Source organism: Lithobates pipiens, unplaced genomic scaffold (genome assembly GCF_037356315.1).
Source record: "Lithobates pipiens isolate NorthernLeopardFrog02 unplaced genomic scaffold, aLitPip1_a1.2 Scaffold_1, whole genome shotgun sequence".
NCBI classification, from domain to species: domain Eukaryota; kingdom Metazoa; phylum Chordata; class Amphibia; order Anura; family Ranidae; genus Lithobates; species Lithobates pipiens.
In genome coordinates, this window is record NW_027507685.1 from 153,098,673 (window position 1) to 153,123,236 (window position 24,564).

The 24,564-nt window shown below is 42.8% G+C and overlaps 1 protein-coding gene across 5 annotated transcripts in view; it reads right to left on the reverse strand.

Moving 5' to 3' along the window:
* The window catches only part of SPTAN1 (spectrin alpha, non-erythrocytic 1), a 120,607-nt gene that overhangs the window by 63,985 nt on the left and 32,058 nt on the right, over nucleotides 1-24,564 (reverse strand). For 4 of the 5 annotated variants that reach the window (XM_077478697.1, XM_077478695.1, XM_077478694.1 and 1 more), the window contains exons 2-5: nucleotides 9,248-9,487; nucleotides 8,598-8,723; nucleotides 2,367-2,507; nucleotides 74-220 (exon numbers count right to left, since the gene is read on the reverse strand). In XM_077478697.1, the coding sequence (XP_077334823.1) occupies nucleotides 74-220; nucleotides 2,367-2,507; nucleotides 8,598-8,723; nucleotides 9,248-9,484 (651 nt within the window). In that variant the 5' untranslated portion in view covers nucleotides 9,485-9,487. Of the gene's footprint in view, nucleotides 1-73; nucleotides 221-2,366; nucleotides 2,508-8,597; nucleotides 8,724-9,247; nucleotides 9,488-15,146; nucleotides 15,274-24,564 lie in introns of those variants that run through there. The other variant, XM_077478692.1, reaches the window with a different exon arrangement.

Below are 24,564 nucleotides of genomic sequence, written 5' to 3' on the forward strand. Positions count from 1 at the left end.
ACTGGTCAGTCAGCCGAATGGAGACAGCCTAAGAAATCAAGACTTGGGAGCTATAATGTCTACAATTTCTTACTTGGGCCAGTTTTCCAGCTAATTGATTGACTTCATTCACTCTCTCCTCGTGGGCTGCCAAGTCAGTCTGGAACTCTTCAAACTTCTTCTGGAGGACCTCCACATGCTCCAGATCTTGGCCCAGCTCCTCCGATGTCACAATGGCTTCCTATAAGAAATATTTTTACATAGAATTAAAAGACCATGCAGTACAGTCCCCAAGTCTGAAGACCTACTGCCTATGTTTGAGAGTGGTTATCTTGTATATGTTTCAATGTGGAATCAAGGTACATGGGAGACTGCATTTTATTATGAAGATTTTCACAGTCTCAAATTCTCAGAAAACTATTTTCCTTAATGAATGGGAAGATAAGGCTAGGCTCACATCCAATGTACAGAAGACAATGAACTATACTAGCGAAGACAATCTTTGGGCACCAGAGGGTGTGCAGTAGCATGTGGTGGTATGGAGTCAGCAGACCTGCAGGTGTTTGTATGCTTAGCATGCCATATCACCACATGGCAGGTACTGCTGGAAACTACTACTACTTTCAGGAAACGTGTGCCATCTTCCTTAAATGGCTAGATCACTTTCCAAACAGTTACCGCTGGTCATTAGTTATTCACTAGTCTTGTATATACCACAGCCAAAACTTGGAAACGTTTGTCTCATCCCAGACCTGCTTAATGCAAGCATCTGGTTTAATTATCTTGCCAAGCTGCAATAGAAGTGGGCAGGACTCCTTGGTGAAAAGGCATCACTTGTTGATACCGTATATACTCGAGTATAAGCCGAGATTTTCAGCCTCTTTTTTGAGGCTGAAAGTGCCCCCCTCGGCTTATACTCGAGTCATCGCTGTCTGCCTGCTCGATCAGCGTGTCGAGCAGACAGACAGCGGCCATTCTATTCTAATTCAAAAGCCGCGCCTCCGGCTCCGCCTTCGCCTGTGATAGGCGGAACACTGAATTTCCCAGCAGCCTGTGTTCCGCCTATCACGGACATCCGCTCATCCTCGTACTACGGACGAGGATGAAAGGATGGCCGTGATAGGCGGAACACAGACTGCTGGGAAATTGTGTTCCGCCTATCACAGACAGGGAGGCGCGGCATTTGAACAGGAAAATGGGCGCCGACGAAGAGCGGTGATCCTGGGACGGGACCGGACGGAGGCTCGGCTCGGGACGGGACGGGACCGGACGGAGTCTCGGGACGGGACGGGACCGGACCGGACGGAGGCTCGGCTCGGGACGGGACGGGACCGGACGGAGGCTCGGGACCGGACGGAGGCTGGGGACACAGGTAGGCTGGACACACAAGGCCTCACACACACACACACACACACACACACACACACACACACACACACACACACACACACACACACACACACACACACACACACACACACACACAGGGATGGATGGATGGATGGATGGACACACACACAGGGATGGACAGGCATATCTCACCCTCGGCTTATACACGAGTCAATAGGTTTCCCAGTTTTTTGGGGGTAAATTGGGGGCCTCGGCTTATACTCGGGTCGGCCTATACTCGAGTATATACGGTAGTTACCATTGGTTGTTCATTACTCACTAGTCCTGTATATATTACAGCCAAAATTTGGAATAGTCAGTCTCGTCCCAGAGCTGCTTAATGCACGTGTCTGGTTTAATTATCGTGCCAAGCCACAACAGTGGACAAGACTCCTTGGTGAAAAGGCATCAATAGCAACGTATTTATGTTACATTTTCCATTATTATTACATTTGTTATCTTTATCTATTATTATGTAAAGTGATTGTAAAGTCAGAAGATTCATCTAGATCCAGAGATGTTGCAGGAGTATCTCACCTGTCCGGGACTCCCCTTCTTATTGGCTGAGACAGCAGCGCAGCGCCATTGGCTCCCGCTGCTGTCAAACAAAGTCAGCCAGCCAATGAGGAATGGGGTGGGGCTGGGTTGGGGCTCCTTATCTGAATGGACACAGGGAGCTGCGGTTTGGCTCGTGTGCTGCCATAGCAAGCCGTTTGCTGTGGAGGCACTAAATAGGAGGGAGGGGCAGGAGCATCAAAGAGGAGGAGGTGGCTCTGGGCTGCTCTGTGCAAAAAACTACTGCACAGAGCAGGGATGAAGAGGAAGAAGAAATGTTGAATTCAGTTTGATTTTACCTACAAGAGTTTGTGATCTCTTTGCACATCTCGAAAAACCTAAAACTATCACATTACAGTGATAAAACATACATAAAATGGATAAACAGATCTCATTGTATACATGTACATACAGTAAAACCCACAGGAAGGTGAGCAGCCTACCTTGTCATTGATCCAATCCAGAACATCCTCACATTCCCGCAGGTACTGGACCAGTTTTTGAGCCTGCTGCAGTTTGATTCCTTTCTCCTGCATCCTCAACAGCAAGAGCTCCCACAGACGATGCAACTCCACTAAACGTACCTGAGACCAGAGGGCAAAAAGTCAATTTCATGGCAGAAAATATACATCATACACTAAATATACTGCTAAATGTTCCTGAAAAGGGAGTACCCAATAGGTATATTTAACAAGACGGAATGAGAGAGAGAGGAGTTTTTTTTTTTTTTAGCTCTGAATGGTTTATGGTTTACCATTTTGGTAGCAATGAAAGAAATAGTTTTCTATGGCCAATGCATAGAAATACTATTTGCCCTTTCACAAAACAAGCAGTGTAAAACTTAGTTTCTTTTACCTTGAAAATAATTAAAAAAAATAAATAAATATTCACACAAATACACACATAGGATAAAAGAAAAAATAGCAATATCTGGATTTAGCAATTCTGTCATACTTAAAATGAGTCAGTCAGGATACAAATGTTGGTGCTATTAATGCAAAAATGCATGTCCTGGGATTGGTAAGCTATCCTTACACCTATCTGGCTACATACTTAATTTGTATAAGTGCCTCACTAGTAGTGAAGGACAGAATGACAGCTCTGGAGCTTATACCTTCAGAAACAAGTCAGCAATGGCCGATTGTATATGTTGATCCTGACAGATTCCACTTAAACAACAAGAACTTCTATTACATCCTTCCCAATGCATACATGCAAATAAAAGAAGGTTGAAAAGCTGAAGCTGAGTTGGTTGTGAAATAGGATTGGTGAAATCGACCTACCCCCTCTCTTTCTGTTATGGCGAGTCGTAACTTGGTATACCCCGATGGTACAGGTCTCTCTGTGCCCACTCCTTGCCAGAAACTGAACCCTGATTTTCTCCAGGCCTGGCATGCTATCCTTTCTTATATGACCTCTTTTGATTCTAGACTCGGGGACAAGTGGTGTCTTGTGTGTTGAAGGGAATGTTTGGTACGGGTATTGGGGCATTAGGGCCCCTCATGGTACATTCTGTGTGATTCCTCTATGTTACTATACTAAGTTTTTGTAAAAATGTATTGAACCAGGACTGGTGAAATTGGCTACCTGAACACATGTAGTGGGAAAAAATAACATGTTGGTTTAGGCGAAGAAGTCCTTTATCTAGCATATGAAAACAATATAAAAAAATTACTTAAAACTCAACACTGGCCACAAAAAAAAAACAAGAAAAAAAAAAACCTCTCCCCCATTTATGAATAATATCTTTCTAATTTTTGCTAAGAGAAAGGCTAGTGCAGAGCAATCATCTTCCCTCCTCCTTGGACCCACAAGTGCCAGCAGTCAGACTCTCTGATCTCCAACATGGAATCTGGGCAGGCACCCCTACCAGCAGCCACAACCCATCCAGATGATGTGGCTGCTGGTCCTGCATTGATTACAGTGCAGTCTGGCTGACATTACAACAAGACAGGTAATATAAAGTCATAAAGACTGGCTTTGGTAGACCAGTCATCCTAAGCAGAACCAGCATGGGAGAAGATTGTGGGACAGTGGAATAGAGCGAGTATTACTCTGTGCCAGCCCACCATTGCAAAAACAAGCAATAGTTTCTTCCTACACTGGAGGGGCAGGCATTTTGTTTGAAACAGCTAGAGCTGCGTGTCTATGGGAATGTTCTAGAATGCATACATTTTAGATAGAAGGGAGATGAAACACACATAGCTAGAAAGAACATGCACCAGATGGAAAAGTGTCATCACTGCACACCCCCAACACCTCGACCTACGTGGATGTGAGCCCCAACTTGAACACAGGTCACTATAGGCCTCTGTGCGGTCCGGTATGGCGTGAAGGACTGAACCACAGACATGTGTATTAACAGAAGTCATAACTACTGCTCTTGAGGAATCTAACAGTGTAGGTAGTGGTGCTCTGTAGAAACAAGACTTAAATTTCTTTATAATTCTTTATCTGATAATTCCTCAGTTATCACAGCACAATACAAGTGTTAGATTTAACTTTTGCTGCTATTAATATAAAAATCTATATTTTATAAAAAAAAATGATTAACACAATTGTGTAATAGATAGATATCTCTATCTATCTATATATCTATATCTATATCTATATCTATATAAATAAAACATTACATCCTTACACACACGGTGCCTTGAAAATGTATTCATACCCCTCGAAAGTTTCCATATTTTTGTCATGTTACAACCAAAGATGTAAATGTATTGGGATTTTATGTGAAAACACAAAGTGGCACATAATTGTGAAGTGGAAAGAAAATGATATATGGTTTTCAACATTTTACACAAATATGTGAAAAGTGTGGAGTCAATTTGTATTCAGCCCCCTGAGTTAATACTTTGTAAAACCACCTTTCACTGCAATTACAGTGGCAAGTCTTTTTGGGGATGCCTCTACCAGCTTTCCACATCTAGAATGTGAAATTTTTGCCCATTCTTCTTTGCAAAATAGTTGAAGCTCTGTCAGATTGGATGGAGAGCGTCAGAACAGCAATTTTTAAGTCTTGCCACAGATTCTCAATTGGATTTAGGTTTGGACTTTGACTGGGCCATTCTAACACATGAATATGCTTAGAGCTAAACCATTCCATTGTACCTCGGGCTGAATGTTTAGGCTCATTGTCCTGCTGGATCCCCTGATGAAGTTACGCTATCGTGACAATTGGGATCGATTGACAGGCACACCATCATGTTGGAACAGGAAGGTGCCATCCCCAAACTGTTCCCACAGAGTTTGGAATATGAAATTGTCCAAAATGTCTTGGTATGCCGACACCTTAAAGTGGTTGTATAGTAATTTTTGTGACTTACCTTCTGAAAAGCCTATAAGGCTTACCTGTAGGGAAAAAAAAAAAAAAAAAAAAAAAAAAAAAAAAAAAAAAACGTACAGGTTTAGGAGATATTCCCCTCGCAATGCGCCGCTGACTGCAGCGGCGCATGCTCACAGGGGATTCTCGGCTGAAAGTCCGGCAGACACCAGACCGTGCCGAGAAGAAATCTCCCGCGCGCATGCGCGGGAGTGACGATATTGAAGCTCCGGAATACCCGGAAAAAACGCAGAGGGAACATGGCAGCTCCCTCTGCGTGGATCGGGACAGATGTCGGGGCCTCGTTCTAAGGTAAGTATTTAATAATGAGCTAGTATGCGGTGCATACTAGCTCATTACGCCTTTTCCTTTGCAGGTGAGTAAAAAAAAAAATAAAAAATCTGCGGGTATACAACCGCTTTAAGAGTTCCCTTCACTGGAACTAAGGGGCCAAGCCCAACCCCTGAAAAACAACCCCACACCATAATCCCCCTCCACCAAATGATCTGGACCAGTGCACAAAGCCAGGTCCTTAAAGACATGGATGAGTGAGTTTGGGATGGAGGAACTTGACTGGCCCACACAGAGTCCAGACCTCAACCTGCTAGAACACTTTTGGAATGAATTAGAGTGGAGACTGCGAGCCAGGCCTCATCGTCCAACATCAGTGCCTGACCTCACAAAAGCTCTTCTAGAAGAATGGTCAAACATTCCCATAGACACACTCCTAAACCTTGTGGGCAGCCTTCCCAGAAGATTTGAAGTAGTTATAGCTGTAAACGGTGGGCTAACTGAACATTGAACCCTACGGACTAAGACTCCATTAAAGTTCATGTGAAGACAGGTGTCCCAATACTTTTGGTATATAGTATACGTGCCCTACCCTACCACTATGAGTAACCTAAGCCAGAAAGTGTGTGATGACATCCCACCATGGTATACATTATTGTGTATGTCAAGTGTTTGGCTGTTGCAAAGTTCAGCATTAACAGCTTTGTTTTTATTCCCTATTCAATTATTTTGTAACAGAGGGTAGTAGCCCTTTAACAATGCAGATATCTCTGCACATAGAATTGCTGAGATGACTGGATACAATGTACTGTACTGGAAACCATTTACCCTTATATTAGGAACGTTCAGCACTTTGCCAGCATTGCCTTCTGCATGTGTTACAGATAATGCTTCCCACGGCATACAGCAGGACTACCAAGAAAAACCGTTATCTCTTGGGAGAAGAGTGATGTGGAGGGAAGAGCTGTGACCTCATAGTCATATTTAACAATGACCAGAGATGATATGTGGAGGGATCTACGCTCCGGTCTCCTCAAAAGGTCACCCTCCTGATCATCTAATAACAAGGAATGCGGATTGATGGAAAGATTTGTTAATGATTGGAGGAATTGCACGACTCAGGGTTCAATATATGTCACATGCACCTTATGCTTCTGTATTTTATATAGCATTAAATATGGGGATATAAAAAGGACTGATTTATCAAAGACAACGAATGCTCTCATTTTATTTGGTTAGTGGAAGCAATTGCTTCCCGTTTGTTTCATTCATTTTTTTTTTTTTTTTACAAAGAATAACTAGCATGTGTCCATACATAGCAACTAATCAGAGGGCCAGGATCAGGGGTGGGCTTTCCAGAACTTACCCAAGGTGGCAACACTGGGATCAGGGCCGTGACAAGGGGTGGAGGGGGCGGCTGACCCTGCGAATTTTGGGGGGGGGGTTGTGCTAGAATGGGCGATTTGTATTAGGAAATTGGATTTCTGCTAGAAAGAGGGATTTGGAGGGAGAGAGGGAACTGTGCCAGTAAGGATAATTGAAGGGATTTGTGCTAGGAGGGGGAAAGAGAATTAGTGCTGGGAGAGGATTTATGCTTGGAGGGGAAATTAGAGGGGTAGAGGACTTGTGCTAGGAGGGGGTATTTTGGGAGGGAGAGGATTTGAACGGGGAAGGGGGACCTGTACTGGTAGAGGGGGAAGAACTTTGGTTTGCAAATATAATTTATGCTTAGGAGATAAGTGTGAAGGATTGGTGCTCACTTTTTTTTTGGGAGAAGGGAGAGAATTTTTGACGACACATAATCCTCATAGATTTTTGTCAGGGGAGGGGGGGGGGATCTGTTTGGCATCTTTGCCCTGGGCAATAGATGACCTTGCCCCAGAACCGATTGGGAGCATGCATTATAACACACTGAATTTCCAGCATGCTGGAAAATATCTACATGGCAGGGCTTTTCCTTCCCTTCTCGGATATATTTTCAGCACTGATGCTTATAATGGTATGTGTTTAAAAGAGAATTTGTCATGAGTGAAGTACTAGAGCTTCCATTGCAGGCCTCCCTTTGAAAATGCTAAATGCTTGGCTGTATCTAACTTTGGTATGTGGTCAGTCACAGACTCCGAACAAATATGCTTTAGCCAAGTGTCAGAGCTACCCTTCCCTATCCTTGTTCCAGGTCAATGACTCAGACTGTACTAAAGTCAAAGCATCATAATGGAACTAGCATTCTCAAAGAAAGGGTTCCATAATGGAAGCTTCCCTTAAAGTATATGTTAAATCACAGACAAAAAAAAAAGAAGCGATCAGGAAAACTATACTAAATTTAGATACCCTGAACCTAAATCCCTAACAGTGAAGGCAAACCCAGGCCGACATTTTATTGGAGTAGACACCTCCTCATCACTTCTTGTCCTGGTGACAAGGTCACAGGTCAAGAAGTAAACAGAAAACTCTCTAGCAGAGTCACAAAAAAAAGCAAAAAAATAAATAAGCACTTTTGGTGACTGAGAAGAGCTAGAACCTCTGTCAGGTTTCTGCTGTCCCTGTTGGAAAATTCCAATCATATTGTATCTTGGACAAAGTGGTCACCACAACATTGATGAAATTCTCCCCTAAGAAAAAAAAGACAGCAACAGTCCTCCCCCCTCCCAAAAAACTGCCAAAGAAACATTGAAACCATACGGATCTGAAGGGTCTTTATTTGCCATGGTGCAGAGGACAGGAAAGGGAACTAAATTGGCATTTCACATTTCAGGATGAAGATAAATGGATTGGGAGATGAAAGTAAAGTAATGCTCTACCCTCCACCCAGAGAACGTGTCTTCTGCAGTTAATTTGATGGGAGGTGCAAAACAAGTGGAGGACAGATCTAAACATATATTTAGTGTAATTATGAAGTTACATTAAAGCATTCATAAAGAATTTATAACTGGGAATTGTCCATTGTTTTATTCTCCACATGTCCTTATACTGCCTGGCAGTGCCTGCCGGACGTACCACCAGGAGCTGAATATAGGTTTGCAAGAGGCTGGCAAACAACCCCATTTCAGATACTTACTCGGATGGTCTCGGAGGAAAAATGAGATTCTGAGATCATAACATTTCCAGTCTCGTCCAGTTTAACAATGGCTCCAGAGTTGGCCTGGACTTCAGCCTCGAATGCCTGGTGCTTCTGGAGTTTCCCCTGCAAGAATACACATTTTTCATCAGGTCACCAGCAAGCATATATTACTATTAACCCATTTTATATTAACTGGAGCGCTGGGCTGTGGAAGGAGTGGGAGCAGCCGGCTCAGGCTCTCAGTGGATCACTGAGAGGCTGAGCCAGGTGCCGGTTCAGGCATGTGGGTGGATCCTGACCACATGGTCACAATCTTTTCCGAGCCTGATCCAGCTCTGTGACATCAGCCAACAGCAGTCTTCAGCCTGCCGTTTGAACTGCACTCCTGTGATTCACAGGATAAGTACAGCCAAACAAGCTTTGGCTGTACTTCTCCTTTAACTGTAAGAACCGTTTAGTCATTGATGCTAAGGCTCTTTAGCGATGAGGTTCCTTAGTCTCAGCTTGTAGATGGGGGTACACTTCTTTCATGTATTAAGTATTTCTGAACATATGCTGCATACAGGTTGTGTAGCCATATCACAATACTGCCGCTTGGATTGGCTGAATGGCTGCAACTTAACCAAACCCCAGTGAAGTTCCCCTACCTGAAGGTTGGTTGGATCCTTATAGTTCTCATCCGAAGCGATCTGAAGCTTTTCCTGGATCCATTTCTCAAGCTCGTCAGCATCACGCTGAAAGAACTGGAATCGATAGGAATCCTCTAGTTTCTGGCGTCTGATGGTGGAGAGCTCCTTGAACCGCCTATAACGGTCCAAAACCTGCTGTCTTCTATCCTGGATGTCATCTGCGGTCTCCAACACTTTGACTCCACCTGAATCCATTTTCTGAATTAAAAGACAACAGGGAAAAAAAAAAAATCAGTATAAAAGCAAGAGAAAGAATTAATAGTCAACAAAAAAATATAATTTAAAAGGTGCACTTTACAGAAAAGACAAGTGGCAACCCAACCAGTTAGTTCTTGGGTAAAACACATCCGGAGAGTGACATAAGGAGGGAGAAAAAAAAAAAAAAAAGTTACACCTCCTCTCTGCGCCACCCCGAGTGGCCAAAAATGGAGCAGAGCTTCTCAGTATGACAGCACACATGACCTCCTCTAGGGCTTGGGCTGCCAATCACAGGCCTGAACGCTGTTGGTTTGGAAGACTATAGAACATCATTCACTTGTCCAAGCTCTAATGCAACCAATGTGGGATCTTACGCATGATAGGCTGATGGCTCACACAAAACCCTGGTGGTGGGCTATCTGCCGACACGTTCACTTTGCCCTGACAGGGTGTGCGCAATCATTCCTCCCCAACACTTATTTATATACGCATTTCAAAAAAAGAAGAGAAAAAACAAAACAAAAAAAAAAAAACCCCACCACAATCTCTTGGCGCAAGCCTTTGGTACGTGCACTGTACAAACCCTCTATTCAAGCCCTCGTGGGCATCTACAGTGGCCAATAATAAAGAAGGAATACCATGAAAAAATAAATCCCTTATACAAAAATAATAAAATATCAAATACAGCAATCAAATTCCTTAGTAAACTTGACAAAGTGAGACCAGTCATTTGACCAGTAATGAAGGTTAAATCTCAAATTTTAAGGCTGCATTCACATCCAAGCGTTTCCCGCTTTGAATGGGCTGCTGTACCTGCGGGAAATGCAGGAAATGGGTCCCTGCACCTTTTCAAAACCGCAGCCACATGGAAACTGCATGGTGCTTTTGCCCCATGCGTTTGCACTTTGCATCCACCTGAAACCGTGCTGTGCTTTCAGATACGTGGGTGTTCCGTTAATTAACCCCTGTTTGTCTGCCAAAGAGCAGTGCCATCTTCTGCAGGAACACATGCAAGCCACAGGCATTCCATCACCTGTATAAGTGTGAACCTTGCCCAATACTAGTCTAAGCCCTGGTTCACACTGGTGCAGATCAGTGCAATTTGCACCTCCGATTTCACTGTGGCTTGCAACTCAATTTAAACAGAAGTCTATGCAAGTCGCAATGAAAAATGTTCAAAAAGTAGTGCAGGAACCTTTCTCAAAGTCGCAGAAATTTGATCGGTTCCATCGCCGACAATGGGGTGAGACTTGTCATGAAATTTGGAACTGTCAAATCGCATGACAAATCATACCGGTGTGAACAGGGGCTAAACGCAACCAATGATCGTTTTCATTAGCTTGACAGCAATATAAAAAGGTTTTTTGTTAGCTACACAGGATACAAAGAATGGAACAAGCCAAGGAAAAGAGGGGCAGTCCCTCCAAATGAGGACAGCTGGGAGCTGGGTCTTATTTTTGCCAATTTTAGTGCCTATTACCAGGCCTGACTGGGTACAGCTGGGTGCACCAGACACAGTGTTAACAGAGTTCAGCACAGTTCTACAGGAGTTGGTTCATAGACTGAAACCGCGTTTAGCAAAATAAGCCTCTTGTTAAAATGCATGTCACATGAATGAGTCCGTGTTAACCAACATTAAAATAAAGAACCCCTTTCTTGTCCTAGATAATGGGAAAAAAAAAAAAAAAACAGACGCTTCCAAGCTTCCTTACAGGACCTACGGATAGTTAGCCGCTCTTTACAAGAGAGCCAAGCATTAAGCGCTAAAGCCAGCCACTCGCCCCCAGCAGGGCTAAATGTTAAAAAAAACAAAAACAAAAATTTTTTTCCTATAAAGGCCCCTTTCACACTTCCGGGACTTAAAAGTCGTGCAGTTTCAGGGAATGCCTGTGAAATGTGATGCCCTTGAGATCTATGGGCCTCAACTCGCATGAAAGTCAGATGAAAAGCAGTACAGGGACTACTCTGAAGTCGCACAGATATGAATGGTACACATTGGAAATCATGGGGAATGACTTGTCATGCAACTTCTGAAAGGGGCCCAAGACTGCATGTCCTGGGCATCGGGTGATGGGAATTGAACATCCCTGGCTCAACACTACCAAGCAAGAAGGAGAGTCTACATATACAGAAGGTTCATCTATGAATGCATATGAATCCCACATAGAAACACTGCGTTTATAAACACACAGCAGATTAGTTACACTATGCATTTTTTTTTCACATCTATGTACATCTAAATACATTTGAGACTACAGTTCCCATCTTGCATCAGTTCACACTGTCATGCGATTCAATGCGGTGCACACGGCTCTCCTCCCTCATTTTGAATGGGATCAAATCGCACTAAATTAGAGCATTCACTACTTTTAAAAACGCACTGAAACCAGAATGCTTGATAATTTTGTACCATGCAATCCAGTGCAGGCAAACGCTGCGTTTCAGACCTGTGCATGGGGTGTCGTTAACATTGCACCCAGGGTGGATTTGATGTAAATCACCAGAAAGGTTTGATTTACATCAACTCGATTCAAATCATAATTTTTAAAAAGCAACTGTCATCTCTGTCCTGCAGTGGCTCCTCCTCTGACCCACTGTGGACTCCCCGACAGTCCCATTCACTTTAATGGGACGGCTGGTGATTACGGCAGTGACACAGCAAGTGGAAGGACATGGAGGCAGCAGGTGAGTGGATGCCCACTAACAGGCGCTGCCAAGATGGATCTGAAATGACAGGTGCTCTGGTTGTACACCCAGTTACACCACTTGTACTGCATGGTTTAGGAGATATTAACCATATATGTTTGCGACAATATCATCGGCGCAAGCGTGGGAGCGACGGCACGAGATTCTGGCCAGTCACAGAGCCTGAGTCTGTCGCCCTGGACAGGAAGAGGTGCAAAGATGGATGCAGCCACCAGCGGGGACAGCATGGGCTTCGTTTGCAGGTAAGTGCAACATAATGGGATAGTAAGTGATGCATACTAGCCCATTATGCTTTTACTTTGCAGGGGGGGAAAAAAATAAAAAATAAATAAAAAAAAAAGGAGGAAGAAAAACCCATCAGGGTTTACACCTATGTGAATTGAATGCAGCTTACATTGCATCCAATTCGCATTCGACATTTTAAAATGAGTTCATTTGAATGAGGCTGGTTCACATATGAGCACACATCCGATTCGCAGATGCATTTAGTTGTGAACAGGATAAAATCCTGACCTGATCAAAAACCGACGTGAAGCGCTGAACAACTACTTTGTCAATTAGCTGTGAAAATGCAGCTTCAATCCACACCGCACATGTGTGAACCCAGCCTTAATGCAAGGACTCTCATTCTTGCTGGTAGTTAGAATCTTTAATATTTGCCAACAAAACAAAGGTTTCCTATTTAGAATAATAAGCTGTCAGATTTATTTACTTAAAGTGGTTGTAAACCCTTACAACACACTTTGACCTACAGGTAAGCCTAGATTAAGGCTTACCTGTAGGTCCAAGAAATATCTCCTAAACCTATACGGTTTAGGAGATATTTGCCCGAAGATAGGCACCGCTGTCTACGGCGTATGCGCCGTAGACAGCGCCGCACAGGCGCACTGAGCGCGGCATCTTCAACGACGGAGTTTCCGCGCGTGTCGGCTCCCATGCGCATGCGCGGGAGTGACGTCATCGCGGCTTCACCGAATGACAGCGGCGGAGCTGCGAGAACCCACAAGAAGATGGATGCGCCGGACTACAGGGGACAGCGGTGACTTCGCTGGCTCCTGTGTCAGGTACGTGACACATAATGGACTACTATGCGATGCATAGTAGTCCCTTATGCTTTGCCTTTGCAGGGAATGAAAGAGGAAGTAAACTCATCAGGGTTTACTTCCTCTTTAAGGAAAATCCACTTTGCACTGAAAGTGCACTTGTTGTAGATCCGAGGGGGGACATGCAAGGAAAAAAAAAAAAAAAAAAAAAAAAAAATTTTTTAGCTTGCACATGATTGGATGATAAAAATCAGCAGAGCTTCCCCTCATTTCAGATCTACAACTTAGATTTAGAGCGACTGCACTTGCCTTTTGTAAATAACCCCCACAGTGTACATAGATTTGCAAAACAATGGGATAAAGGAATATCCTTCAACTGTTTTATCTCATAGTTACTGTGAAGTTGTGTGAATGCATCAATGCAGTCCATGTTATCTCAGATTGCAGAGCTTGGATTCATTAAATGTGTTTACCAAAAATCTAAATATTGCAGAATATACAGCCTCATGTTACATAACTAAGCTCTATTTCATGCTAAACAAAAATTTATGTATCTTAAATAGAAAACTATATCTTTAGATAGATTTTTTTCTATAAAAGCATTTTATCCACCCTGATTGCACTGACACTCGCTGCAGATCACAAGGGCGGTGCATTATGAAATTGGTGTGGAAAATGTGCACGGTTTGTGAATGCAGGTTTCCCACACAGAGTCTTGTGTAAACTAAGGCTTATGTGCTGTATTTCAATGTAGCCGCACCACACAATTACAGTTTTCCCATGATCACTCTGCACAACCTGAGTGGGCACACATGTGCCACCCATCTTGCCCTGCTCATAGATCCCGGCTGATTGGAGTGTGAAAGAGGCCTAAATAAGCAAGTTGCTTTGACCAAAAGAATGGATAAAACAGCTGGTTTGCAATGCATGCCACAAAAAATATTGTTAATACGAGACAACAAAGGATAGAAAAAAATAAAATATAATTATAATAATAATAATAATAATAATAATAATAATAATAATGTTTTAGCACAAAATGAACCAGTCACCTACACAAAGCAGCAAGAGAAATTTCTGTATCTGACTAATAATGCTGGCCATACACTAGCTGAAAAATCATTCAAAATCAGTAATTTGGTTTGTTTGTTTTTCGTCTAGATAACACAAATAGAAAATTTAAGTTTTAACTTATCAGAGCTGAAAAAGCAAAGGGACAGGTTGGAAAAATAAACCAAACAAACGATAAATTGAAAGGTTAATGTGTTTCAGGTCCATTAAAAAAACTGTTTACACTTTGCATTTGTGACACAACAAAACGAAAAACTGATTCATTTATGTCCATAGAATGATTTATCAATCAAACTTCGGTCGTTATACGATGGTACTATCGTTTGCTCACAGCTGAGTATTTGTTACTTGAAAATAAGTTTGAGTTTTTTGCCTAGTGTATGGCCAGCGTAACATTTCACACTATTGCTGAATCTTCATTCGGTGGGAATGGATAACACCACAAGCCTTTTTTCATTTCGTACTTGATGTGATTGTAGCCGTATTAGTGCAATTGTGACAGAGAAAATTGAGTACTGTCCGTGACACTTTTTTTTTTTTTTTATTTGCAAAACAAAAATTGTATGTTAGTGCAAATAAAAAAAAGTATCACGGACAGTACTCCATTTTTTCCCCATTTCATACAAAGGGTCATGGGATGCAGACCGGGATCGATCGGCTGCAGACACTCCAACATGAAAATCTTTACACCCACGACTATTCTCTGCATCCCTTTAAAAGCCAGATACAAGTCATTCAGTTTGCCATTGAAAATCTCCAATTTAGCTGCACTGTTTTCCCTTCTTCATGAGCCACCCCCACCCTGGGAATTCCTCCCCGCATGCACCAGATGCACCAACCTATTTTTGCTTGTCGTCCGGCAAAGTCTTGGAGACAACTGCAGGATCAGAGCTGGAGTGGAAATTACAATAAGGAAGACAGATGGTTCCACTCACATTCCATGGCTGACCACACCTAGACTCCACTTCTCCCCCCCCCCTCTGTCAGCACCATGCATAGAGAACGCCTTCCTGATTTCATTTCCAGCCTGGATAGATTGTCACCCAGCCAGCAACATTCCATCACCCTTATCACAGAGCTGCGGCACTGCGCCGGCCAAGTTATGATGTAATGGATGGTCAGGTGACCCCCCATATACAGGGACCCCGTTCTGCTTCTGGATATTCCTCTGTCTGGAAAGCTCACTTCTATAATAATATTATGCGGGAGCACTAAAACCTGCTACACACGATGAGATTATAGGACCAATGATTGTTTGTTTTTTGCATGCTAGTCACCATATAAAGAGGTTCCTAAAGTGATGAAAATTCTCCTACAACAGAGTAAAAATGTGGCATCAATGTGACATATTGTATTGTATTGTATTTTCAGATGAAAAAACTGTACTGATTAAGGCTGGCTTCACACTATTGTGGATTCCCTGCTCTCTATGAAGCCGGTTCACAAATCTCCGGAGCAAATTTGCACCAGGTCCCGTGCGTCTTCTGGTCTGTTTCAGGTCCAAATTTAGCCCAAAATTTGGGCTGAAATTGTACATGAAACGGTGAACCAGGACGCACCAGACCCCTGCTGTGAGTCACATGTGGCGATAGTGTGAACTCAACCTTAACCACTTAGGGACCGAACCTCTGCCTGAGATTATTTGTTAAAAACAGTAAAAAATTACTATACTTTTTTTTTCTAACACCCTAGAGAATAAAATGGTGGTCGTTGCAATACTTTGTCACACCATATTTGAGCAGCGGTCTTACAAGCACACTTTTTTGGGAAATTTTTTTTTTTAGAATTAAAAAATTAAGACAACAATAAAGTTAGCCCAATCTCTTTTTATATTGTGAAAGATAATGTTACGCCGAGTAAATTGATACCCAACATGTCATGTGTCAAAATTGTGCCCGCTCGTCGAATGGCGACAAACTTTTACTCTTAAAAATCTCCACAGGGGATGGTTAAAAAAATTCTACAGGTTGCAAGTTTTGATTTACAGGGGAGTTCTAGGGCTAGAATTATTGCTTTCGCTCTACCAATCGCGACGATACCTCCCATGTGTGGTTTAAACACAGTTTTCATATGCTGGCGCTACTGTATGCGTTCGCTTCTGAATGCAAGCTCATCGTGATGGGGCACGTTAATTTTTATTTTTTTTCCGCATTTTACCTTTTATATTTACAGTTTAAAAAAAAAAAAAAAAAAAAAAAAGAGTCACTTATTCCTATTACAAGGAATGTAAACATCCCTTGTAATAGAAAAAAAAGCATGACAGGTCCTCTTAAATATGAGATCTGGGGTCAAAAAGACCTCAGATTTCATATTTACACTAAAATGCAATAGAAAAAATAAAAATGTTGTAAAAAAAAAAATAGTTTAAAAAATGGTCCTTTAACCACTTTCAGACCGGACCAATTTGCTGGTCAAAGACCAGACCACTTTTTGGCACTGCGTCGCTTTAATTGACAATTGCGCGGTCGTGCGACGTGGCTCGCAAACAAAATTGACGTCCTTTTTTTCCCACAAATAGAGCTTTCTTTTGGTGGTATTTGATCACCCCTGCGGTTTTTATTTTTTGCGCTATAAACAAAAATAGAGCGACAATTTTGAAAAAAAAACGCATTATTTTTTACTTTTTGTTATAATAAATATCCCCCAAAAATATATAAAAAAAAATTTTTTCCCTCAGTTTAGGCCGATACGTATTCTTCTACATATTTTTGGTAAAAAAAAATCGCAATAAGCGATTATTGATTGGTTTGCGCAAAAGTTATAGCGTTTACAAAATAGGGATAGTTTTATAGCATTTTTATTAATCATTTTTTATTATTTTTTTTTTACTAGTAATGGCGGCGATCTGCGATTTTTATTGTGACTGCGACATTGTCGGGGACCCATCGGACATTTTTGACACATTTTTGGGACCATTGTCATTTATACAGCAATCACTGCTATATAAATGCAGTGATTCCTGTGTAAATGACACTGGCAGTGAAAGGGTTAACCAGTGGGTGGCAGTGTAGGGGTTAAGTGTTCCTAACTGTGGGGGGGTTGGGCTTTCATTTAGTGTACACTGATCGCGGGGATGCCCGCGGCGATCGAGTCCGCGGGTCCCGCGACCGGACTCACGGGGGTCCCGACCAGCGCGGGAGCGCGCCGCCGGCGGCGCGCTCCCGATGGCAGGGCGGCATCGAATATTGGACGTACCTGTACGCCAATATGCCTGCCCGTGCCATTCTGTCGACGTACATCGTCGTGCGCTGGTCGGGAAGTGGTTAATAGCTATGAGCGGAAGTGACATTTTGACATCGCTTCTGCCCAGCAATTGTATGGAGACGAGTGGGGGCCATCTTCCCCTCACTCATCTCAAAACTGAGCCCGCAAGAGGAAACGATCGCCTCCAGGTAAGCGGCGGAGGGCACTGGATCACAGCGGGAGGAGGGTGCCCCCCCTCTCCCAACACCAATAAAAGTGATCTCGTGGCGAATCTGCTGCAGAGACGACTTTTATCTTGTAGTGGACCGCCCCCCTGAAAAGGAGGATACCGGGGTTATGGCAGCTAGCTGCTGTCATAACGATATCCTCCTTCAAACAGCCACCGTAAAACTGCGGCGGGGCGGTCCGTAAGTGGTTAATGAAAATCGTATCATCTGTTAGCACACAAGATCATTTTTCGTGATCGTGCCATCAGATAATTTCCCCTGAATATTTGTGATTGGCTTTCGAAAACTGTACAAAATGATCTGATTATTGTACAATCGCTTCAAAAGCGGTATTTTTCATCCGATTTTCTGATGTTCACTAGGTTTAATAGCAGCAGTTGGCTCACTTCTCTACTGCTAACATGTTCATTAAGCCTCAGGGATAAACATCAAGTGTTCAGGGAAGTAATGCAAATTGGTTCCAGATCTAGAATGACTGGCATCCACCATGAGAGTCAATGTGGCTGAAAAGTAGATGGCACTTATAGTAAGTACCCACTGGCATAGCGTCCAACTTTGTAAGAGGGAAACCCAAGAGCATGTCTTTGGAGTGTGGGAGGAAACCAGAGCATTTGGAGGAGATCCACACTTGCACAAGGAGAACATGCAGGTAGTTGGGACTGGAATAGGGTTGCCACCTCATCCCTTTAAACCTGAACACATGAATTACTCAGGTTCTGAGGCTAATTGAAGATAAGGCACCAAGTGAGTTTAATTATCACCTTTATCAGCCACAGAACCTGTGTAATTTACGTGTTCAGTTTTAAAGGGATGAGGTGGCAACCCTTGACTGGACCCCAAATGGGTTGGGATTCAAACCAAGGACACGAGTATTGTAGGGCAGGAGAATTAAGCCGGCCATAGATGGATCGAAACTCAACCAGTTCAGCAGGGACCAGCCAAGATTCAATCCATCTATGGGCAAGCACAACCAGCCTGTCGGTTGCCATAGCATCATTGTGTTCTGCCAGCAGGGAAGGCTCCCCACCATCACAATTCCGCCATCAACACTTAATATGTTGATGGGGGAATTTATCCATTTTCTTCTCTTCAACCCATGGTGGAAGGAAAGACAAATGCATAATCTATGGGCTGCATTAACCACTAAGCTAATTGTGCCGACACTTGGGAGAACAACAAACGGCTAAAACCAATGATGCCCCCCCCTCCACCTGTACCACAGTACTTTACACAAGTATTTGAAGTTCCTAGTATCGATACCACAAATGATGGGTGAATGGGACTGGTTCTCTGATCAGAAATGAAATGGGAGTCTCTGCACTGATGATGCTGAAATTAAAGTGGAGAAATGGACTTGATGCAGTGGTGGGCTGTGCATTGTGAGCGCACGGGCGGCGGGGGGGGGGGTGTATTGTGAAGCATGCAATTAGAGCCAGAGGCCACCATTTCATTCACCGACACCAACAATGGGGCACAATTCTTCACAATGGACATCAATGATGGGGCCCAATGATACCAATGATGGGCACAATTCCTCTCAAGGTTACCAACAATGGGGCACAATTCCTCCCATTGTCACCATATGATGAGGCACAATTCTTACCAATGACAGCAACTACTGGCTTAATGATACCAATGAAACCAACTATGGGGCCCAATGATGTTACACAATTTCTACCAATGATACCGAAGATGTGGCATTGTTTAATCCAACTGATGCTGGACACGCCACTCAAGACAGTTTCCTGAGCCATTATAATTGCATAGATGCTTCATTAATTCTCTCCCAAAACATCCTTCTACACCAGTGGTCATCAGCCCTGTCCTCAGGGCTCACTAACAGGTCAGGTTTGCAAGATAACTGAAATACATCACAGGTGATATCATTTGTTGCTCAGCAATTGCAATATTCTAGTCTGCATCTCCCCAGGGTAATACATAAAACCTGGCCTGTTAGTAGGCCCTGAGGACAAGGTTGATGACCACTGTTCTACACTTCATGAATTTTAAGTTTCCCCACTATCATGTGCAGGCTCTCTAAGGCAACCCTGTTAGGGCAGTTAATTATAACTTCAGAGCCACCTGATGCAAGCAACTTTGAACTTGCCTGTCTGGTGGCCCATTTTCTGTAACTTTACTACTGGAGCCAATACGATTAGTTCCTGATTGGACTACTTTGGCTGGTCACCTGCTGGACACAATGGTTCCATCTGTGGATCCCTAGTCACTGCAGGGTGTCCTCCACAGGAGCCAGAATGGCAGGACATGCTATTCACACCCTGGAGTGTGGAGTAGGATCGCTGCCTGAAGCCCTGCCACAGAACAAGGTGTCTGTAAATCCGTCAATGGAGGAGTCTCTCAAAAGGAGTCAGAGTGTATGGAGTAGGGCGAGATTTAATAAGCTGCTGAAGAAAGTGTCTAAATTGAAGATAGCTGTAATGTTTTCATAAAGGGATATCTTGAGAAGAGCGTAGAGCATCAAAAGCTGGGATCCTAGTAGGAGTAAACAGGGAATGGATATCTGTGAAGCCATTCTTGGTCCACCAGGAAAACTGGGCCGGGTAATCACAACCCGGAGGGAATAATGGGCAATGAAGAAGTCTTAAAAAAAAAGAGGAAGGTGGGGGGAAAATCAGACCCGCAGAATATTTAACTGAGTCTAATAATTTCAGAGAGTGTGCTAAACATGGCAAAACTACAGGGCGATGAGCCGGGGGAAGCCTGGGCAGGGAGGACACTGGGATGGGATTGGAGTCGACTAGATCAATAGTGGCCCATAGCAGTAGTTGATGTATTTCATGGAGATGTGACAACGGTGCTATGTTCACAGTGGTATAATAGGCCTGTAGATTAGGAACTGAGAGGCCTCCATTAACCCTTTTAGCATACAAGAATATTAAGTTTATTAATTCGGGGACGTGTGGATCACCAAATAAAAAGTGTAAAAGCTTACGCTGATGTATCCGCAAGATATATGAAGGCATGGATGGGTAAAACTTTAAAAAAATAAAGTAGTTTCGGAAGGTAAGACATGCGAACCGCAGTTATCCCTCCGAACCAAGATAAAACTAAAAACAGGACCAGGAGGATAACATATCTGTCAATTTTTTGAGCAAAGGTGGAAAGTTGGCCTGATACAGTCCCGCATAGGAAGAAGAGAGGCAGATACCCAGGTAGGGCAAGGAAGAGGGCCAGTGGAATGGGAAAGCTGTTTTCAAGTCCCTCAGCACTGGAGGGGAGAGACTGACCGATAGTGCCTTGGATATAGAGGGGTTAACTTTTAGTCCCAAGAAGGAAGCAAGGGAGTCTAAAAGGGAGAATAGATTTGGAAGGGAGATTCAGGGGGGTGGGGGGAGTTAAATTTAGAAAAATATCATTGGCAAACAAAGATATTTTATGCGAGGAGCCCGCTATATCAATACCTCTGATGTCTGGATGGGAACAGACTGCTTCCGCCAAAGGTTCTAAAGCCAAAACAAAAAAGTGCAGAGAGTGGGCAACCTTGAACCTCCTAATATTAAAGACAGATGACTCAAATCCTTAATATTCAATTTTGGCCCTAGGAGAGTCGTAAAGCGCTTTCATCCATTAAAAAAATTATGCTCCAAAACCATAGTGGCGTAGTACAGACATAAGATACGACCAAGACAGTATCAAATGCCTCGTTCACATCCAGAGATAGAAAATACTAATACTTTCAATAAAGTTCCAGGAGTTTGTGTTAACAGAAAATATAGGGGTTTACTGAAACAGTCAGTAGGAAGTAGTAATGCTATAGCTCATGATAAACTTATTGATGTAAAGTGGGGCTGCATAAAACGGGGTGGGGGGGGGTGGGGGGGGGGGGACAGAGGGCTAAAGTTCAGTATAGTCACTGAGATCAGATTGGGACACAATGGTTAGGTTCAACCTAGGCTCTAAGCCGCACTGAAGATGAGCCCTGCTCCAGAGGAGTAGAAACCGAGTATCTGAATGCATATATAAAAGAAAAAGCAGAAGAGGGTGCCACCATCTAAGCGTAAACTAGAAAAAAAAATAAAAAAATTGCACTCGCTGCATGAATGAAAAAGGCTTAACAAATGCATAGCCATGCCCCCCATAATCAGTTGAGCAGATTCCAGCTGAGCCGCTGAAGGGATCCTGGAAGCCGTATCATAGGGCGCTTGCATTCCAGCTTTGACAGCGACCATCCTCCCTTCTCAAGCAACCTCCAGGTGCTGCTTGGCCTTTACCAGCCGCCTCCCTGCAGATAAGGGCTGATCCACAGAGGGTTTCCACTTGGATCTGGTGATATGCTGACCTTTTTCATTTATGCAGGGAGTGCAATTTTCCCTTGGTATCATTGCTTTTAATACAATAGTTTAAACTCAGATGGTTAGGTGGTGGTGCCCCCTTCTGCTTGTGCTTACTGAAATATACAGCTTGACATCTAGATTTATTACACCGTGAAAAGAAAAATTATGCTGGTAGATTCTGACCCATATGTCTGGTTAAATGGCGCATGTCATGTTTGCCTTGAGTGGACCTTAGAACGGACAGGATAGCCATATGACAATGTGAATCGTAGGGTCAGGTGTCACCAGGATCCTTCATAGTTACATAGTAGGGGAGGTTGAAAAAAAAAAAAGACAAGTCCATCAAGTCCACCTTCAGTGGTCAGACTTTGTTTTTTGGCAAACATAAAAAAAAATAAAAAAATAAAAAGTGCACTGCCAATTTTTTGGATAAGGTATGCCTTCTAATTTACACGTCTGCAGCAAGGGTTAACAGACAGATCTTTAACATTATATGCAGCAGTTCTCGGGACCCACCCAGTGAACTGCGCACACACTAAACGGGGCCCCATCTTCCTGGAATGTAGCTTCCTGAACATTGTCTCTCTGAGCCAAAAATGCAGGAGACGGATGGATGTGGGCCTTCACAGCATAAACAAAGTCCTGCCTAACCAAGTTCCATAGTTCACGGAAATGTCTAGGGTAGGTCTTCTGTTTAGGCAGTTTTATAGTAGCGTCCACAATACTATTAAATGCACTATATTCTCCAGAGAAGAGTTCACAATAAAAGGCATGTGTTACCAGTATAAATCATAGAAGAAGAGTTCTTCCTGTGCTGTTCCTATAGTATAGCTCTTGGACATTTCAGAATGAGGGATAGATTAGCCCCCCCAGAGGGGAGAACTTGCCTCAGCCGAGATAGACATGGAAGCACCACTGACCACTTTATAGTATAATTCACTTAAATACAGAGATTTAAAAGATTTGGCTATAGAATTTGGTTTTAAAACCCAACAAGAAATAAGGGGAAGAGAAGGTCGGGAAAGAGAGCAGGTCTTTGTAATGCCATTTTAGGTGTCCAATAATTTTTCATTAAATTATCAGCCAATCTGTAGTGAGAACATTGATTAGGGTAATAGTATTGATCTCTATTAGCCTCAAGAACATAGATTATGGTAGAAGTATTGGTCTGTGTTAGCCTCATGTTCAGTTTCATATAGTCTTCTGCAGCATATCCCAACCCAAAAATGTCCACACTCTCTGACCCTCATTTCCTCTAATAGGTCTGCAGTCAACGACAATCCTCTCAGGTATTACATATATTGACCATTAATTACGTGTGGCCCTTTGGCAAGGGACTGTCAGGGACTGTATCCGAGTCCCCCTATAGTTCATAAGTTGACAGTCACTGCTTTAAGCAGTCTAAATGGAATGTACAAGGATTTCTAGGTTTCCTGATGGGAATTCTGGCTGCTATAAATGTGAAAGCGGTCTGGTGTAATTGGATGCCTCCTTAGGTAGGTTCTATGGTATGTCTTCTTATCCACAATACATAGCATGGCATGCAAGTAAATCTAAATCCCTAAATATTATGTACATTAAATGATACCATCAAATTCAAATAACCAAAACATAATAATAAAATGTTCTTCCTCAAAAATACACCAAATTTCCAAAATTAATTTTTTGATTTTATTTTATTTTTTGAAATTTATGACACATTTTTGGAGGAAATACATTTCATTATATTAATGTAACTCAGGAAAACTCAAGGGCACCGCATCCCATCAAGTGGAAATAGCACACACGATGGATGCTCACATTGGGAGCTGGGATATTTAAGGTGCCAATAACCCAATATTATAAACAGCTGTTTTAATTGTGATGATTTAAAAATAAACATAAAACAGGATATACACATAAATGAAAAACAACATTTAAAAATGACTGGATCACATTTTTTGGAGGTGTCCCTGGCCTGACATGGAGACGAGTGAGGGGAAGATAGCACCCCTCCACCTGTCTCCAAGTCATTGCCCATAGCTCTTAGAGGGACATTTTTTTTTCAAATGACGATTTTTTTTTAAAATTGCATTTTAGTGTAAATATGAGATGTGAGGTCTCTCTGACCCCAGATCTCATATATAAAAGAGGACCTGTCATCCTTTTTTCTATTACAAGGGATTTTTACATTCCTTGTGTGTCACTTTTATTCCTATTACATTTTTTTTTTTAAAGAACAGTGAAAAAAAAAAAAAAATATATATAAAAGTTAAAATGAGAGAAAAAAAAAAATATATTTTAAACGCGCCCTGTCCCGCCAAGCTTGCGTGCAGAAGCGAACGCATATGAAAGCAGTGTTCAAACCACACATGTGAGGTATCGCTGCGATCGATAGAGTGAGAGCAATAATTCTAGCCCCAGACCTCCTCTGTAACTTAAAACAAACATGCAACCTATAGAATTTTTTAAACATCGCCTATGGAGATTTTAAAGGGTAAAAGTTTGTCGCCATTCCATGAGCGGGCGCAATTTTGAAGCATGACATGTTG